This window comes from Microcaecilia unicolor, chromosome 11 (genome assembly GCF_901765095.1).
Source record: "Microcaecilia unicolor chromosome 11, aMicUni1.1, whole genome shotgun sequence".
In the NCBI taxonomy this organism is placed as follows: domain Eukaryota; kingdom Metazoa; phylum Chordata; class Amphibia; order Gymnophiona; family Siphonopidae; genus Microcaecilia; species Microcaecilia unicolor.
In genome coordinates, this window is record NC_044041.1 from 77,901,510 (window position 1) to 77,921,965 (window position 20,456).

Genomic DNA, 20,456 nt, shown 5'->3' on the forward strand with positions numbered 1-20,456 from the left:
TGTGGAGGGTGGCACGGCGCTCAAGGTCTCTCAGGATCGTAAGTTGGAGACTTGCTTGAAGCTGTCCTTTGAAGTAGCGGCCCTTTCCCTGCAGGCCTCAGTTTGTGGCTCCTATACGGTGCGGGCATGCTTATCGTGGGTACAGAAAGCCTCCTTTCCAGAAGATCTCGTGGCTGTTTTGCCGACCTTGGAGTCTGGTTTAGTCTTCCTTGCGGATCTTCCTTATGATCTTTTGAGGGCTTCGATGAAGGAGGTTTCCCTAGTGGTCACCGCGCATCACTGGCTGTGGTTGCGGCATTGGGCTGCAGATGTGGCCTCTAAGTCACGTTTAGCAAGGCTTCCTTTTAGGGGAAAGCTTTTGTTTGGGACAGACAGAACAGATTGTGAAAGACCTCGGTGACTCTAAGGGCCAGCGCTTCCCAGAGGACAGGTCCAAGTTTGTATGACCGGTGGGACCTAGACCTAAGCTTAGGGATACACGGCGTTACCGTCCAGGTCGTGGGGCCTCTTTTCAGAGAGCAAGGTCTTCTCAGAGGCCTCAGCCCTTTCGAGATGACAGATGGGCCTTCCTTTCCGGTAACAGAAACCAGCCCGCAGCCAGGTCCGCCCAATGATGGGGCCCTGGTCCATATCCAGCCGGTTATAGGGGGCAGACTGTCCCTATTCCTGGTGGAGTGGACCAGGGTAACATCCGACGAATGGGTCTTGGAGGTTATCAGAGACGGCTACAAGTTAGAATTGGCTTGTCCAATAGTAGACTCTTTTCTGGAATCTCCTTGCAAATGTCCCGTCAAGGTGCGGGCCGTTCGACACACCCTCTTCAACTTACAACGGCTGGGTGCCGTCCAGCCTGTACCCCCAGCAGAAAGAGGGTGCGGTCGATACTCCATTTATTTTGTGGTGCCAAAAAAGGGCGGTTCTTGGCGACCCATCTTGGATCTCAAGTACATCAACAGGTTCTTACGAGTTCAGCTTTTCTGCACGGAAACCTTCCGATCGGTGATCGCAGCGGTACAGCCAGGGGAGTTTTTGACCTCTCTCGATCTCAAAGAGGCTTATTTACACATTCCAATCTGGCCTCCCCACAGGCGCTTTCTTGGCTTTTTTAGTGCTCGGCCGTTATTTTCAATTCAAAGCGATGCCATTCGGCCTAGTCTCAGCGACTCGGACCTTTTCCAAGGTCCTGGTAGTAGTGGCGGCCTATTTCAGGAAGGAAGGGATTCAGGTCCATCCCTATCTAGACGACTGGCTTGTGCGGGCGTCTTCTTTTGAGGAGAGTCGGCGAGCAACTGACAAAGTGGTTGGGTTGCTTCAGTCGCTTGGTTGGGTGATCAACTTCCCGAAGTGGAGCCTAACGCCTTCCCAAATGCTGGAATACTTGGGGGTGTGCTTCGATAACCCGAACAGGGATAGTTTCTCTTCCTTCAGCTCGTGCACATTGGTTACAGGCTCAGTTACGAGCACTGTTTCAAACTCCGAACCCGCGGGCTTGGGACTGTGTATAAGTTCTAGGTTCCATGGCCTCCACCTTGGACGTGGTAAAGTGCACCAGAGCTCACATGCGCCCCCTCCAGTGGCACCTTCTGAGCCATTGGTCTCCGCTCTCGGAGGATTACGAGGTTCGGGTGCCATGTTTAGTTCGTCTTCACACAATCATGCACTGGTGGTTCATTCAAAAGAATCTGGTGTCGGGCATTCCTCTGGCAACCCTGGACTGGAAGATAGTGACCACGGATGTGTCACTGTCTGACTGGGGGGCTCATTGCCTGCAACAGACGGCCCAGGGCGTTTGGACTTCGACGGAGGCGCCATGGTCCATCAACCGCTTGGAGTTACGGGTGATTCATCTGGCCCTTCGGGAGATTCTGTCTCTTCTCCGTGGTTCCCCAGTTTGAGTTCTTTCGGACAGTGCGTCGGCGGTCGCCTACGTAAACCGTCGGGGAGCACCAGGAGTGCACCCCTAGCGCGCGAGGTGGCTCTGATCTGCCATTGGGCAGAGACTCATCTCTCTTTCTTGGCAGCGGCTCATATAGTGGAGTCACAGAATGTGCAAGCGGACTTTCTCAGTTGCCACCAGTTGGAGCCGGGGGAGTGGACGCTCTCCCCTCTGGCCTTCGATCAGATAACTGCTCATTGGGGGAGGCCAGAGATGGACTTAATAGCCACCGCATTCAATGCGAAGGTTCCCCGTTTCATCAGCAGGGGATGAGAACTGGGCTCAGAAGGCATCGATTCCCTTCTTCAACCTTGGCCCAGGGGCCTGCTCTATGCCTTTCCCCCATGGCCAGTGGTGGGCAGGTTACTGACTCGCATTGCTAGTCATCCCGGTCGAGTGATCCTAGTGGCCCTGGATTGGCCCAGATGACCCTGGTACGCAGATGTGATCAGACTTCTGTTCAGTCGTCCTTTTCTGCTACCGGCGCAGGACAGTCTCCTGCTGCAGGGGCCAGTCACGATGGAGGATGCCCTCCCCCTTTGGTCTTATGGCCTGGCCCCTGAAAGGGTGAGGTTGAGAAGAAAAGGGTATCCAGATGCGGTTATCGGTACGATGCTGTAGGCTCGGAAAAGATCCACCTCGATAGGGTGTGGCGTGGTGTGCAAGTTTGGGATTGTCAGCAGCTTCGGTATCAGTTATCCTCATGTTTCTTCAGGAGGCTTTACAAAAATCACTCTTGTTGAGTTCTCTTAAGGTGCAGGTGGCAGCTCTGGCATGTTTTAGAGGCCGGATTCAGGGGGCGTCCTTCACCTCCCACCCAGATGTGGTTCGTTTCTTGAGGGGCGTAAATCTTTTGCGCCCTCCTCACGTGCCAGTTCTGCCATCCTGGAACCTTAATCTAGTTCTCAAAGTGCTTCAGCGTCCTCCTATCGAAACCCTTATTGGGGATTACGATTAAAGATCTCACCTTGAAGGCGATTTTTCCTAGTAGCCATTACTTCAGCTCGGAGAATTTCAGAGTTGCAGGCCCTTTCTTGCAGAGACCCCTTCCTGCGTTTTACGGAGGCGGGGGGTATCAATTAGGACAGTTCCTTCGTTTTTGCCCAAGGTGGTTTCTTGTTTCCACTTGGGGCAGTCCCTGCATTTGCCGGTTTTCCGCCGGGAAGATTACCCTGAGCAATTCCGGGCTCTTCGCTGCCTTGATGTGAGACGGGCTCTTCTCAGGTATTTGGAGGTTTCAAATGAATTTCGTCTTTCTTCCCCATCTCTTCATCCTTTTTGGAGGCAGTAAGAAGGGTCATATGGCGTCCAAGGGACACTATAGCCTGTTGGTTGCGGGAGGCCTTCTCTTCGGTATATGTGGCATTGGGTAAGCAAGCCCCTTTGCAAGTTCGTGCGCATTCTACGCAAGCTCAAGCTTCCTCCTATGCGGAGTCCCGTTTGGTTTCTCTGGAAGATATCTGCAGGGTAGCTACATGGGCTTTGGTCCATACATTCACTCGTCATTATCGGGTGGATGTGTCAGCTCGACAAGATGCGGTGTTTGACTCGTCGGTGATTTCTGCCAGGTTGGGGGGTGTCCCGCCCTACTTGAGGACTGCTTGGGTACATCCCACTAGTCTCTGGATTGATCTGTGGGACGCCATGGAAGGAAAAATTAATTCTTAACTGATAATTTTCTTTCCATTAGTCCCAACAGATCAATCCAGAGGCCCCCCCTGGGTTTACTGTCTGCGGTTTTGTTGCGGTTAGTTAGGTTTTTTTCGGGTTCCGTTCTGAATGTTCCTTTGTTTGATTAAAAAATAAAATAAATAAATATAGAAGTGGTGGAAGTATGCTGGACAATTGGTCTGACACTGCTTTGGTATCATTCATACTGAGGTTCAGCTGGCTGCACAGGTCCACATATAGCAAACCTCTGAGGTTCTCTATCTCCACCTGCTGGTAGAGGGACACAACCCATAAGCCTCTGGATTGATCTATTGGGACTAATGGAAAGAAATTTATCAGGTAAGAATTAATTTTTCCTTCTCAACCAAGTCACCTCCACCTCTCCTTCCCTCAATCCATTCTCTCAACCCTGCTTCAACTCCTGTCTCCTTTTTCTTCCTTTTCCGAAATCTTGGCCAGATCCAAAGGTCTCTATTCTATCTCATCCTTCTTGATCTATCTGCTGCTTTTGACACTGTTGATCACTGTCCTCACTTGGATTCCAGGGCTCTGTTCTTTCCTTGTTTTCTTCTTATCTCTCCTATTGCACTTTTAGTGTGTATTCTGGTGGATCCTCCTCCACTTCTGTCCCACTACAGTTGGTGTACCTCAGGGCTCTGTCTTGGGACTTCTTGTTTTTTCCATTTATACATCTTCCCTTGGTGCTCTGATCTCATCCCATGATTTTCAGTATCACCTTTATACTGATGACTCCCAGATCTACCTCTCCACACCAGAAATCTCAGAAGTACCAGCCTGCCTGTCTGACATTGCTGCCTGGATGTCTCATCGCCATCTGAAACTAAGCCTGACCAAGACTGAGCTTCTTGCCTTTCCCCCTAAACCCACTTCTCCTCTTCCCCCATTCTCTATCTCTGTGGATAACACTCTCATCCTCACTGTCTCATCAGCTCGTAACCTTGGGGTTATCTTTGACTCCTTTCTCTCTTTCTCTGCACATATCCAACAGACTGCTAAAACCTGTTGTTTCTTTTTCTATAATATCACCAAAATTTGTCCTTTCCTATCTGAGCACACTACCAAAACCCTTGTCCACACTTTATCACCTGTTGCTTAGATTATTGCAGCTTGCTTCTCACAGGTCTCCTAATAAGCCATTTTTCTCCCCCTTCAATCTGTTCAAAATTCTGCTGCACGACTTATATTCTGCCAGTGTCGCTATGCTCTTATTAGCCCTCTCTTCAAGTCACTTCATTGGCTCCCTATTCATTTCTGCATACAGTTCACACTCCTCTTGAGGACTTACAAGTGCATTTACTCTGCAGCTCCTCAGTACCTCTCTCTTCTTATCTCTCCCTACACTCCTCCCTTCATTGGGTAGATCTCTCTTATCTGTACCCTTCTCCTCCACTGCCAACTCCAAACTCTGCTCCTTTTTTTTTTGCTGCACCATATGCCTGGAATAGACTTCCTAAGCCAGTACATCAAACTCCATCTCTGGCTGTGTTCAAATCTAGGCTAAAAGCCCACCTTTTCGATGCTGCTTTCAACTCCTAACCCTTATTCACTTGTACCCTTGTATGTTTTATCTTTCCCACCTTATTAATTCCCTTATCCCTTTTGTGTTTGACCTGATTAATTGTAAGCTCTTTTGAGCAGGGACTGTCTCTTCATGTTCAAGTGTACAGCGCTGCATATGTTTAGTAGCACTATAGAAATGATAAGTAGTATATTGTTTTACCTGGTGTAAATCCTCGCACCTAAATTAGGTGCAGATCCCCCTTATTCTATAACAGTGCACATAAATTATAGGAACACCCTGATCCACTCTTGACCATCCCATAGCTATGTCCCCTTTTATGGAGCCACATGTAAGTATGCATGCATAAGTTGTAATTGATACCAATTAGCACAGATCAGAGCCCAATTATCAGTGCTAATTGGCTTGTTATTCAGTTAAATTGCACACGCAAATTTGTGTGCACAATTTTTAACACCATTTATAGAATTTAGAGGTGAATGTTTTTCAGTATTTTATATTTCAACATTTTTATTGATGAAGACAAAAATAACTACATCCAATATCTGGCATAAACATAGATGCCAGCATCAAACTTTCAAAATAGAAATACAATGATAAAGTCCTTTATCAATCTTTTTAACAATTTCTCCCGTCCCCCCTAACCCTCCCTCCTTCCCCTGTTTTTCAGTATTTTAATTACTTAGCTGGGCTAAGTTATTTAGTAGTGCCACATCTACCAGGGGATGCCATGCAAACCCCTGCATAGGCACATTAGGATTCAGAGTATATTTTACAGTGTGTGTACAGTTTGCAAACCACAGCTACTATAAAGGAAGTCCTGCATTCAGAAGGGGCAGAGAGCACTGGGGTCACATGCAGATGAGGTGCTCATAGACTCTGGTCCTGGTTCTTAAGATGCGCCTTTCTGCTCTTTGGTGATTTTTCATTTGGGGCACAGGTGCTATGTTGGGATCTCTTGCCTCTTTCTCTTCTCTCTCATCTCTGCAACCTAAATATTTTTCACTTTAAATCCTGCAGGTTTTCAGTAAACAGAAGGATATTTGTGGTTGGGTTTGGATTATATGGATCGATCCATGGGCCAACAGATTACCAAGTAAACATACAGGTACAGAGAGAAAGAGAGCAAAGCCTCCTGTAATCGGTTTGGGGTCAAGGGTCATGGATTTGATATACTACCTTTCTGTGGTACAACCAAAGCGGTTGCCATTTATTATATGCATTTATACTGTTTTTATCCCTAGTGGGCTCACAATCTAAGTAACATTTCCGTAGGTGTATAATCTGGTTATATCTTAAAGAATTTGTCAGTCATTTTATGTTGCATACAGGTATCACACAGGAGCTAATGCAGAAAACACCTAATGGATTAATCAAATAACCTGTGTGTAAAAGAAAAATGTGCTATTAGAGAGGAGAGTGTGCCAGATACATGCACACGTGGTCCTGCACCAGCTACAGCCATATTTTGCACAGATCAAGTATCTGTACTCACAGCTGCATGTGTTGGAATGCTCCAGCCAATGTAGCTGCAAGTGCACACTTCCTTCTCAGCTCCTCAGTCTTGTTTTTTTTTTCTTTTCTATCCCATCTTCTTCAAAGAAAGTGGCAGGCCTTTGTATGCTCACGATAAAGAAAAATAAATAAATTCCTGTTTCTTATGTTAAAAAGTTATAGTTCACTCTGTCTAGAATCCTAGGCAGATTACAATAACACATACATAAGAGTAAAATAAATAAAACTAAAAACACAAAATAATAGATCATCTTTTATTAAAAAAAAAACCCCCTCACTATTGCTGACTGCAGAAGAATGAGCTAAACTTTTCCTCCTCAGGCATTGCATGAAAACCCTGTACTTGACCCTTTGTATATTTTTCTGCCTTTCGATTTAATAGCAAATACTTTCCTTACCGTGGGATTTAAATGAGTTATGCAGTGTCGGTGTTTTGTACATAACTGGCATATAAAACTCATTTGTTATATAAGTCACCCACAGGGCTGCCAGGGGGTGGGTGTGGGGGAAGAGTTCCCCAGACCCAGTCACTAAAGGGGGCCCAGCCAGAAGCATTGATCTGGGGTGGCACAAATGCAAACCAGCATTAAATTCTCCCCCATCCGGTTCAGTATCTCTCTGGTCTTTCCCTCCTCCCCTCGGCAGTGTTCCTGCATGCTACTGGCAGCATCAAAAAAGAAAGCAACCTGCATCCGGCTGGCCTCAGAAGTATTCCCTTTGCTTTGTCCGCCTCCTCTGACACAACTTCCTGTGTCCGCACATGTAGGACACACAACAGAGGAAACACTAGCCAGAGATATGTTGCTTCATTTTTTATGCTGCAGGCAGCCTGCAAAGGGATGGGGGGAAAGACGAGAGATATTGACCCAGGTGAGGGGGTGGTGCTGGAGGCAGGCAGGCTGGGGTGCAGTGGCAGTGACGGTGGTGGAGGCAGTGTGTGTGTGTGGGGGGGGGGGGGGGCATTGTTTGGCTCGGCTTTGTCTCTTGGCAGTCCTAGGCACCCTAATTACTAATGCACTTTATTACATAAACCTTTTAGTCCAGTGGTTCCCAATGCTGGTGGCACCTCAGCCAGTCAGGTTTTCAAGATATCCATATTGAATATTCATGAGAGGGATTTGCATGTAACTGAGGCAGTGCACGCAAATCCCTCCTCATGAGTATTCATTGTGGATATCCTGAAAACCTGACTGTCTGAGGTGCCTCCAGGAGCAAGTTTGTGAACCACTGTTTTAGTCTGTAGTAGTTTTCAGACTGGACACAGCTACTTTTTTTACCCATGGCTTTTGCACCAGATTTAATGGGGAAAGTACATGATATTCTTTCTCTTCCCCATTCAACCGGCAGAACTACAGGTACGAGCTACATTTGTACCTGCCTAAGTTTTAATGGGTAGTTTTTTTTGTACGAACTTTTCAAAGTTAAACATATAACCTGCATATCTTACTAGTGGGTGGCTTGCTGAAAATCGTTCCCTAACTATCCATATCGGTCTTTCAACTAATTCTTTCTGTGGAGCACCTTTTCAGCTGTCTATGCTTTCAGGAAAGTCACTGTTGCATCTGGCTGGGGTTCTGATTACAATCAGTTCATCTAAATTCATAATGGTGGGTATGGCTAACTGGAAGGAGCTTTCTGTCCTCAGCAGTACTGAAATAGAAAAGGGACAGTACAGGATTTTGATACCTACAGCTAAATTATTTTAAAAGAGTAATGATTCTTGCTCTGTTTCTAGCTGTTCTGCCAATCTATGTTGTAGATTATCCACACTGACAGCAACACGGTCTTGGGGCAGAATGACACAGGATTTAGCTGTGATGGATCCTCCAACACCTTCCGGGTCATGTTTAAAGAGCCAGTGGAGATTTTACCTAATGTAAACTACACAGCCTGTGCTACACTAAAGGTACTCTTCCCCCTCCCCTTCTCATCTAATCTGGTTGTTTCGCTTAATCCCTACATCAGGTGCAAAGTAGTTTAGAGCAAGAGAGAAACTAAAAAAAAAAAAAAAAAGCAAGCAGAGAGAATAGTCATTTTTCAAAAAGATATTTCTTCAGATGTTTTCTAAAAACCATACAAGGTGTTTGAAATTTAACAGTGGCAAACCATGCCGGACCTGTACTGTACTGCTTGGAAAGAAAAAGAGGTTTCAAGAAATTTGTTTTATTAGCATATGTTTAAAAGAAGGAAAGTTCAGTAGAAAACAGTCAGTGGATCTGTGTGTATATCTTTTAGTGGTAAAAGTAACCAAATTATTGAGATGTATAGGAGCAAAGCCATACAAAATCTTAAACACAAAACAAGATAATTTAAAATTAATATGAGCATAAGTAGGTAGCCTGTGCAAGGAGGCTCAAGGCCCTGTCCCAATGCAATAACTGCCAGTGGCAGCTGGCGAGGAGGTGGTACACGTAAGAAAAGCAATGCTGCCGGGGGGGGGGGGGGGGGGGGGGAATGGCTGTCAGCACAGGGGGAGAAGTGATGGAAAGAAATGTGTGCTGACTCGACTATGAGCCAAGGTCCTAGTTTTTGGGCTTTTTATTTTTTTGGATGGGGGGACGACGACAATAAATTCTTGGCTTATAATTGAGCATGTACAGTAAATATCCTGTGAAGCCATCTACCAGCCAGTATATCTCAGGCTCAAGCAGGTGATAGGAAGTGGTATCCTAAGCAGCTTGGTTGGACTGGTAGGCAAAAAAAGAAAAGCAGACAATAAGTTGGTCAAGGAGAAGGTGCTATAATTTTGGCATTTAGGCATGTTAGAGGCTTGAGCCATTTTAGCAGTCCTAGAAAGCCGCAGGGTGTCACACCCACGTGTTCCATGATCCCTACTTCTTTCCCTTGAGCACCATTTGTTGGGAGGCAGTTCCCACAGCCAGAGGAAATTTATTTAATTAATTTAAATACCCAGTGTATCTGAATGTAACTCACATTGAGATACTACTGAAAAAGGTGTGAGCAAAATCTAAATAAATAATTTAAAAAAGGAACATGCTCTTTGCTTTATAGGAGCAATGGTTTGCAAAGCAGTCCACTGTTTTGCTTTTAAGAACTTGGGGAGTGGGGTTGAGTGTGAGGCCGCTTTCTGGGGTGGTTTTGTACATGAGCTATGAGGCCGCATTGCTTAATAGCATCGGGGCTTGTTTGCTAGTGCTGATGCCTGCCACGTGGGAGCTGCCAGGCTATTAATACCATTAGGGAAGAAGCTGCATGTGTGAGAGAGAGTATGGGGTTGGTTGCGGCGGTACCACAGATTAGCAGATCAGCATAGTCAAGGTGAGTGAGAGGCAGAACTTTGAAAGGGTGGCTGACCTACAGTTGGCAGGAACCACTGCCATTTTGTCTGACAGTCCCCAGAGCATGTGAAAGTCTTCCACTCTCATCCCTAGTGCAGACTTGGACAGTGCTTTGGTTCCTTTCTCCCCTGAATTTGGCCTACTCATGCACCGGGCATTTTGCATGAAGCAGGATAATGGGACTGCTTATAAGGTGAAAGCAGGTGCTACCACTTCCTCTGTGCATGGAAGGTCTGCATCCAAGCACCCGAGCTTGGCCTGAGAAGATGAGGAAGATGATGTTGTATTTTGAGATCTTTGGGCTCTCCGGATCTGGAAAAAGACTTTGGAAGACTGGTGGAGGAAGAGGTGCGACCAGGTGTTCCCAGGCTAATTTCTCATACATTTTCTCTGAAGATCTCAGAGGAGTGGACAACAGAAGCTTCTTCTGGGACAGTGGTGGATCAGGAAACCTTCAGGGCAGATAAAGAGATAATAGCTGCCGAGCAAGAAACCCTTGAGTCAGGGTTCAATGTACAGAGGTCCATGTCTGTCTAGATTGTACCTTCTCCTATGGGGGGGGGGGGGGGGAAGAAAGTTCTTACACTTTTCCAAGGTGGATGCCTTGGTAATAGTTGTATCATCACAGTTGTATCTAATAAGACTATGATCCTAGTGGAAGGAGGTGCAGCACTTAAGGACTCGCAGGACCATCCGTTGGAGTATCTTTTGAAGTAGGCTTTTAAAGTGATAGGGTTCCAAGTGGCAGTGTGTGACAGTTATGTGGCCAGAGCTTGTTTTCATTGGTTTGAACAGCTGTCCGATACGTCTCTGTTAAATGCCTCTGGAGGATATTCCCAGATGGTGACCTCGGAAACGAGCATGGCCTTCCTGGCAAACACCTTTTATGATCTTAGAGCATTGGCTAAAGGTATGGGCTTGTTGGTGATGGCTTGTCGTTTTCCTTAGCTAAGGAATTGGGTGTCGGATATTTCTTCTCTTCAAGGAGAATTTGTTTGAGGATGTGGAGAAGTCAGTTAAACGTTTGAAGGAGTCCAAAGGGTCCAGACTTCTGGAGGACAGATCTAAGATGGCTAGAGGGTGTTTGGCCAATGGAGGTCAATTCCAGTAGATCAGGGAGTCAGTGGATCCCAGAAGGGGGGCATTTTGCATTCGGGGGGGGGGGGGGCAGTCCTGTTGGCGAGGGCGCATAGGCGGTCACGAATCTGAGTCTAGGGCCACTTGAAGCAGATAGTGTCTGGGGGCCCACACTTTTTTTCTGGAGAAGGGGTTCTCGTAGTCATAAGAGAAGTTTATACCTTAAAGTTCATTCAGCCTGTTCCCAGCAGCTTCTTAGAATCCCCTTGTCATTCAGGCGTGGGTGGTCAAAGCAACCCAGGACAGGTTAGTTCAGCAGTACTCAGTGGTTCCAGTACTGTCTTTAGAGGAATTCAGAGGTCATTATTCCATTTAGTTTGAGGTTCCCAAAAAAGAGGCTACATGCCATCCTATTTTAGATCTCAAATGGGTAAACAGAGCGCGTCGAGTGCCACATTTCAGGATAAGACTATAAAGTTGGTTAATGTGGTGAGATAAGGGGAATTTCTCCAATTTGCAATTCTGATAAATCGTTTCTGGTTTTGGGCTAGCTACAGCACCTTGGAATTTCTCCAGGATGATGGTGGTTGTAGTGGCAGTATTAAGGAATTGAGGGGATGTTGGTTTATCCTTACTTGGATGATTGACTCATTTGGGCAAAGTTGTGCAGGAGAGCAAAAAAGTGACTTGCTGGGTGCTGCAACTCCTGGATTAGGTAGTGAACACATCCAGAGCAATATAACACCAACGAAGTCCTGGAATATTTAGGAGCCCTTTTCAACACATGACGAGGAAAATTGTTTGACTGGTCAGAGGGCCCAGACGTTATGGTTATAGATCATAGGCATCTGTCACAGAGATCTCTTTCTTGGTGGTCTCAGGACTTCAGTGCACCTGGATCCTGCCATGAGAAGTGAGGTGCACTTTATGGTGGTGGATGAATCTTGGCAACTTCATTCATGAAATTAATCTGGAAACTCTGGACTGGATTGTGGTGACAAGAGACTCCAATGACTCAGGCTGGGATGCTTGCTGTTGGGAAGAGCAGGTATAGGGCTCTGGTCAGGAAGCTTCTTGGCTGATTAGTCTGTTGGAAACAAGGGCTATACATGATGCTGTACAGGCATTCCTTCCACTGAACTAGCACATGGCAATTCAAGTGCTGTCCAACAATGCAATGGCAGTAGCCTATATAAAATGACAAGGAGGCATCAAGAGTATGAAAGTGGCAGAAGTAGTAAGCCTCCTTATGTGCCGGTGGAAGTTCATTTTCTGCAATTGTCAGTGGCAGGAGAAAACATTCAAGTAGATTTTCTAAGCATGAATCTGCTGGATCCAGGTCTGTTGGCTAAGGCGTTTGCTTGTATGGTCTAGCACCAAGGGACTCCAATTATGGATCTCATGACAACAGCTAGGAATGCCAAAGTGCCCAGTTTCTTCAGGTGACAGAACACAGGTCAGAAGGTAGGGAGGCAATGGTTGACAGATGGGTTGCCATATGTGTTTCTGTCTTGGCTCCTGTTGGGTAGGATCATACAACGATTGAAGCACATTGTGGGCTAGTGGTCCTAGTAGCTCTGGATTGACCATGGAGACCAGGGTATGAGAATCTGGTCTGTCTGAGGCTCCTCCTGGTTCCAAATCAGTTTTGATGCTCTGCTAGTGTAAAGTCCAGTGGTGATGCAGGATATGACTCCTTTTAACAGCCTGGCTCTTGAAAGGGTGAGATTAAAGAAGAGAGGATATTCCAATCAAGTTACAGGTATCTTGTTGCACTTGAGGGTCTAGTGCATGTTTGAGGAGTGGTATGAGGAACGCCAATTGGTGCCCCCGAGAGCTTTAGTTTCAGAAAGGGGAGAGATTCTAGACCTAATCCTTAGTGGAGCGCATGATCTGGTGTGGGAGGTAATGGTGCTGGGGCCACTTGATAACAGTGATCATAATATGATCGGATTTGATATTAGCTTTGAAGTAAGTATACATAGGAAATCAAATACGTTAGCGTTTAACTTTAAAAAAGGAGACTATGAGAAAATGAGAAGAACGGTGAAAAAAAAAACTTAGAGGAGCGACTGCAAGGGTCAAAAATTTACATCAGGCGTGGATGCTGTTCAAAAACACCATCCTGGAAGCCCAGGCCAAATATATTGTGCATATTAAAAAAGGAGGACTGAAGCCCAAACGACAGCAGGCGTGGTTAAAAAGTGAGGTGAAGGAAATTATTAGAGCTAAAAGAAAATCCTTCAAAAAATGGAAGAAGGAACCGACTAAAAATAATAAGAAACAGCATAAGGAATGTCAAGTCAAATGCAAAGCACTGATAAGGAAAGCAAAGAGGGACTTCGAGAAAAAGATTGCGTTGGAGGCCAAAACACATAGTAAACATTTTTTTAGGTTTATTAAAAGCAGGAAGCCGGCAAAAGAATCGGTTGGACCCCTAGATGACCGAGGAGTGAAAGGGGCGATCAGGGAAGACAAAGCCGTAGCGGAGAGATTAAATGAATTCTTTGCTTCGGTCTTCACCGAGGAAGATTTGGGTGGGATACCAGTGCCAGAAATGGTATTCAAAGCTCATGAGTCGGAGAAACGTAATAAATTCTCTGTAAACCTGGAGGATGTAATGGGGCAGTTCTACAAACTGAAGAGTAGCAAATCTCCTGGACCGGATGGTATTCATCCCAGAGTACTAATAGAACTGAAAAATGAGCTTGCGGAGCTATTGTTAGTAATATGTAATTTATCCTTAAAATCGAGCGTGGTACCGGAAGATTGGAGGGTGGCCAATGTAACACCAATTTTTTAAAAAGGTTCCAGAGGATATCCGGGAAATTATAGTCTGATGTCGGTGTCGGGCAGAATGGTAGAGGATATAATTAAGAACAAAATTACAGAGCATATTCAAAAGCATGGATTAATGAGACAAAGTCAACATGGATTTAGTGATGGGAAATCTTGCCTCACCAATCTACTACATTTCTTTGAAGGGGTGAACAAACGTGGATAAAGGTGAGCCGGTTGATATTGTGTATCTGGATTTTCAGAAGGCGTTTGACAAAGTACCTCATGAAAGACTCCAGAGGAAATTGGAGAGTCATGGGATAGGACCAAGTGTTCTATTGTGGATTAAAAACTGGTTAAAAGATAGAAAACAAAGAGTAGGGTTAAATGGTCAGTATTCTCAATGGAGAAGGGTAGTTATTGGGGTTTCCCAGGGGTCTGTGCTGGGACCGCTGCTTTTTAACATATTTATAAATGACCTAGAGATGGGAGTAACTAGTGAGATAATTAAATTTGCTGATGACACAAAGTTATTCAAAGTCATTAAATCGCGGGAGGATTGTGAAAAATTACAAGAGGACCTTACGAGACTGGGAGACTGGGCGTCTAAATAGCAGATGACATTTAATGTGTGCAAGTGCAAAGTGATGCATGTGGGAAAGAGGAACCCAAATTATAGCTACATCATGCAAGGTTCCAAGTTAGGAGTCATGGACCAAGAAAGGGATCTAGATGTCGTTGTTGATGATACGTTGAAACCTGTTCAGTGTGCTGCTGCTTCTAAGAAAGCAAATAGAATGTTAGGCATTATTAGGAAAGGAATGGAAAACAAAAATGAGGATGTTATAATGCCTTTGTATCGCTCCATGGTGCGACCACACCTCAAATATTGTGTTCAATTCTGGTCGCTGCATCTCAAAAAAGATATAGTGGAATTAGAAAAGGTGCAGAGAAGGGCAACGAAAATGATAAAGGGGATGGGATGACTTCCCTAAAAGGAAAGGCTAAAGCGGCTCTTCAGCTTGGAGAAAAGGCGGCTGAGGGTTCATATGATAGAGGTCTATAAAATAATGAGTGGAGTTGAACGGGTAGATGTGAAGTGTCTATTTACGCTTTCCAAAAATGCTAGAAATAGGGGGCATGTGAAGAAGTTAGTGTAGTAAATTTAAAACAAATCGGAGAAAGTTTTTCTTCACTCAACGTGTAATTAAACTCTGGAATTCATTGCCAGAGAATGTGGTAAAGGCGGTTAGCTTAGCGGAGTTTTTGGACGGCTTCCTAAAGGAAAAGTCCATAGATCATTATTAAATGGACTTGAGGAAAATCCAATATTTTGTACTTTTTGGGGATCTTGCCAGTTATTTGTGACCTAGATTGGACACTGTTGGAAACAGGATGCTGGGCTTGATGGACCTTTGGTCTTTCCCAGTATGGCAGTACTTATTTACTTATGTACTTATGAAGGGGTTGGATTATTCCCAGTATCCCCCAGGCCTGTGATATGCCTTAACAGGCCCCTGGGTCCTTTCCCTTGCCCACCTTAGCTCAACCAGGATGGGGGGGGGGGGGGTTGGATAGAGATTTGGCTTATAACCCACATCATTGCTTTCCGTTTGATACAAGAGTTCAGACCTTCCCACCATCTGGGTAGCATTAAAAAATATGTTGTTTTTCTGATTGTATATAAAGGGAGTTCTGGGGCGGGAGATTGTTGGAGGAAAATTTATGTTTATATACTTGTGCATTTGTTTCAATAAAAAATGCCATCTCCAAAAAAACACTCCTCTACAAAAAAACTTTGAAAGTAATAAGTCTTTCATAATTGTCATACTAGCCATTAGCTTCTTAGCTGTTAAATAGGCACTTATCAAATATGGTTTTAGTGATTATAAACCAAAAATCAGTGAGTCAGTGAAAATATGTGTTTTACCATATATAACAACAAACAAGGTTTCGTATCCTTATCAACTATTCAATTGATTAAATGAGACCACTGACCTGGACTCCTTCAACTGGCCAATCCAACTAAACCTGATAACATAAGAGTAGCCATACTGGGTCAGACCAATGGTCCATCTAGCTCAGTTTCCAAACAGTGGCCAAGCCAGGCCACAAGTACCTGGCAGAAACCCAAATCGTGGCAATACTCCATATTACAAATCCCATACTACATGCTTCCCATGTCTGTCTTACTGTCAGACTACAGATTTTTCCTCCAGGAATTTGTCCAAACCTTTTTTTAAACCCAGATATGCGAACTGCTGTTAACTACCTCCTCTGGCCTTTAGTTACAGAGCTTAACTCTTTTTTGAGTGAAAAAATATTTCCTCCTGTTTGTTTTAAAAGTATTTCCATGTAACTTCCTCGAGTGCCCCCTAGTCTTTGTACTTTTGGAACAAGTAAAAAATCTATTTACTTCTACTCGTTCTACACCACTCAGGATTTTGTAGATATCAATCATATCTCCCCTCATCCATCTCTTTTCCAAGCTGAAGAGCCATAACCTCTTTAGCCTTTCCTCATATAGGAGTTCCATCCTCTTTATCATTTTAGTCGCTCTTCTTTGAACGTTTTCTAATTCCGCTATATCTTTTTTGAAATATGGCGACCAGGACTGAACGCAATACTCAAGGTACGGACGCACCATGGATCGATACAAAGGCATTATAGTATTTTCAGTATTATTCACCATCCCTTTCCTAATAATTCCTAGCATCCTATTTGTTTTTTTGGCCGCTGCAGCACACTGAGCAGAAGATTTCAGCGTATTATCTACAACACCCCTCAGATCTTTTTCTTGTGCACTGACCCCCAAGGTGGACACTAGCGTCAGGTAACTGTTATTCGGATTATTCTTTCCAATGTGTATCATCTTCCATTTGTCCACATTAAATTTCATCTGTCATTTGGACGCCCAGTCTTCCAATTTTCTAAGATCTTCCTGCAATATTTCACAGTCCGCATGTGTTTTAACAACCTTGAATGTTATGGGACAAGAGGTTTCAATGATTATATTTTACAAAGAGTCTATTTAACAGCTGATGGCTGGTATAATAATTATGTAAGACCTCTTCCCATTTTAAAAGTTTTCAGGACCTATTTTAATGTTGGTTTTGCTATAATATCCTATATAGGTTTTAACCTAAGCATTAAAAAAAATGGCTAGCCTTTAAACAAATGCAGTCGCCATTGCTGCTGAAACTTGAACCAGTGGTGCTTTAGCTTTACAACACCCAGCTCTTGATCACTTGGTAGCCAGATTATTAGTCAGTGGGCATAATAAAGGGGAGAGATTTAAGTATGACTATTACAGTTTTATATTTACATCTGATTAATTCTTTGGTTTGTGGATATAAGGGGCTCAAGTGTACACTAAGTTATACTGTAGAGAAATGCATATTTTAAAATATAATGGTTGCTTCTGTGTTTATAAGGAACTCTTATCTTACAGGGTCCAGACTCTCACTATGGAACCAAAGGCCTGCGTAAAGTCATTCATGAATCACCAACAACGGGTGCCAAAACCTGCTTTACTTTTTGTTATGCAGCTGGCAACAATAATGGCACTTCAGTGGAAGATGGACAGGTCCCAGAAATCATCTTCTATACATAGTGCAGCAAGCAGGATCCCCACCTGCAATGTTCTGTGTAACCTCACTTTCTTCCCTAACCTCACCCACTGAACTGTGTCTGTAGTCATTCCACCCTGCCAACCAGAGGTTCTTATTAAAGAAACTGCATCCTTATCTCCCCTACCCTGTTCGTGCTGGTGCTGCTCGTGTTCATCTATTATCTCCAGAGCATGGTTCTCTTGAGAGAAAGCATTTCTTTTAAAACTGTTTGGAAGCACTATGCAGCTGTATTTATTTATGCCTGTTCTAATGTTATACCAGCAGGCACAGATTGCAGGCCTGGATCTCTGAAAAAGAATGGACAGGTAATGTTAAGCTTGAGTAGAAACACTCAGCTCTACAAGATGCTCTATAATTTCTAATTGTAGCTGCTTAATCCACACCCACCACTGCAGTATTGTTAACATGTTAGGAGTGATCCTTGCAATACTTTTTCAGTTGTATGTTAAACCTTGGAGTGACCAGGAGCCTAGTAAGTGTCTTGTGGTTAGAATGGCTGTTAACTATGGGAGTGATTAGGGGATGTGAACATTATGAGGGATGTTTCTACACACTCAGGTAGGCTTAATTGCCTAGCACTATGTACCTAGTTTTTTGTAATGTAGGGAGGCGTTCCTGGGCTTAAAATTAGGCAGAGCTGGGGCAGAACAGAGATGTGGGCATGGAATTTATAAAAAACACTGAGTTTTACCAGCACAGGTCAAAACCTGTCACAGGAACTGTAAAACATGTGTGGTGACTTCCCCTGCCATTAGCATTATTCTCCACAAGGCTATAGGTTGGGTGGGGAGAAAGTTACCTCCCCTAAAAGGTATAGCTGTTCAGGTTCCTGCTTTGTGTGCCTACATACCTCCCTTAATCCCCTTGTAAAGAAGACAGAACAAAATGCCAGGTCTTGCTACAGCCTTTTTGACTGTTCTAACTCTTAGGATTGCTGAAGTAATACAGCATGTCTCTATGCCTGATACTAAGTAAGCCTGACATAGGTGATGGTATGTTGCAGGGGTGTGGGTTGATTAGAAATCAGTACCTGCAACAGAGACAAAGGAGTCATGTACCAAAGCTGAAGCTTAGATTCTATAAAGGACATTACACAGTAAAACCAACCCTGAAACACAGTAGCTTTGGCCTCTAAAATCCCTCCCCAAAGGGCCAGTGTGGATGAATGTGGCTATTACAACAGCTGTAGCTAAAGCTTCTGTGAATGAAGGATAGCGGTGAGCTATGAAACAGTGACACGTGAAGGGTTTGCAAGCTCTAGCACAGAGCCAGGGTCTGCTAGTTTTCAAAGCTACCCATCTACATTGCCTGTAGTTTAGAATAGATTGAGGGGATGCAAGCTCAGGGCTATTATTTTTAGTAGCTTTTAAAACACAATGTGTATGTTATCTTTCTTAAAGCTTTTTCTCCTAGAAAGAAAACGCAGAGGATGAGAATGGGCCCTAGAATTTAAATATCTTCTCTATCAAAGTTGAATAGTTGTTAACAGCTCAGCTAAGATTGCCAAAATTGCTGTTCCTCAATCCACCTGAAAATACAGCTTCCATTGTGTGCATAGTTTTATGAACTACATGGAGACATTTCTGTATTTAATTGTATAGTACACCTAGGATTAGAGAATTACTTGGGGATAAGGACACACACAAATCTGCAGTAGGTATAAAAATTTTAATGGATTTACTGCAGCTGTGAGAGAAGAGCTGCCCTGGATGAATGGTAAAATGTGTTTTCTTACAGTAAATTCAATAAACCTAAATGTAAAGCACTTACTGCTGATTACCATGCATCCCCACCCCTCACTGATGTGGTCAGTGGCCTCCTGCCCACCAGCGCAGTGGAGGAAAAATAGGCACAGGCTTTGGGCTGTATCCATCCTCTTCTCTGTATGTGATCTGCTTGCATCACTACCACATCTGGTGCCTTCTTTGACAGCTGGAGACAAAAATGGAGGAAGTTGCCAACACAAGTGGATCTCCAGTCCACAGGTCAGTTGCAACATCCTGGTCTTTGTAACACAGTTGTTATCCACCATTTGTCCTGAATAGCTTCCTGAACACTTAATACACCATTTGCTCAGCACTGCAGCTCCCTATTAATTTTCTCTGACTGCAGAAACCATGTAAGCCAAAGTGTTGATAAACAGCACTTCTGAAGGTTTCTGATTCTCATTTAAACAGAAATTCAATTCCAGATGTATTGCTACGGTTGTCACTGCTTATCCATGTTTTTGTCTTGTTCTTGCCTTTAATCTTTTTCTCTGTCGGCCTTGGTGCTACAGCTAAAAGCAGGCTTTTTGTGAGATCACTGCCCAGTTTTCACAGGACTCTCAATTGGCTACTAGCAGCATTGATAACAGGCTCTTAAAAGCAAGTTATCTCCAAACTTAGGAGTACAACAGTGCCAGTAACTCAAAACCTTAAGAAATAGTGCTGATAGCTGGCAGACATTTAAGTTTCTAGTAGGTCAATGCTCAGAGTGCCGGAGCTAGGGGGGTGGGGGGAGGTCCTGATGCTCAACACTAAAATAGCATGCAAAATATATCCACACAGTGAGTGAGTGTTGAGCGTTGGGGAAGTTAAGGGAGAGGAACATGTCTGGCATGTTCCTAAGAGCTATACACTAAGCAAAGCTCTTGTGCTCAGGCTCAGTCAAACTGGGGCACATGAAGGCCAATGCATGGTCAGAGGGCAGAGGCACTGGTGCTTTCTGGGACAATTATGATCTCCAGGACCAGATGAAAACATTAAAAAATGTAAAGGAACTTTCCCCAATTTTCTTTTTAGCAACCATGCCTGATAATTTGATAGCAAAGTGCCTGTGGTGGTTGGGCACAGAGAAGCCGTGAGCAGATCCTGCAGGTGTTTCACCTTTCAGAAGATAGCTGGCCTCTAGTAAAAGATCTTTTAAGCTAGGTTGTCATTGATGATGTCAAAAGCCGTTTCCCCCAAAGCCAGATGTCTAGTGCAACCTTCAGTCCCCCATTCCCTGGAAACCTAATATCAGCTCCG

At 44.3% G+C, this 20,456-nt stretch overlaps 1 protein-coding gene across 2 annotated transcripts in view; it reads left to right on the forward strand.

Annotated features, from left to right (window-relative positions):
• Positions 1-20,199, forward strand: part of BTBD2 (BTB domain containing 2) — an 89,196-nt gene extending 68,997 nt beyond the window's left edge. Inside the window, exons 7-9 of one of the 2 annotated variants that reach the window (XM_030220097.1) lie at positions 6,168-6,255; positions 8,422-8,568; positions 17,268-20,199. In XM_030220097.1, the coding sequence (XP_030075957.1) occupies positions 6,168-6,255; positions 8,422-8,568; positions 17,268-17,429 (397 nt within the window). In that variant the 3' untranslated portion in view covers positions 17,430-20,199. The remainder of the gene's footprint in view (positions 1-6,167; positions 6,256-8,421; positions 8,569-17,267) is intronic. The other variant, XM_030220098.1, reaches the window with a different exon arrangement.
• Positions 20,200-20,456: the final 257 nt, after the last annotated feature.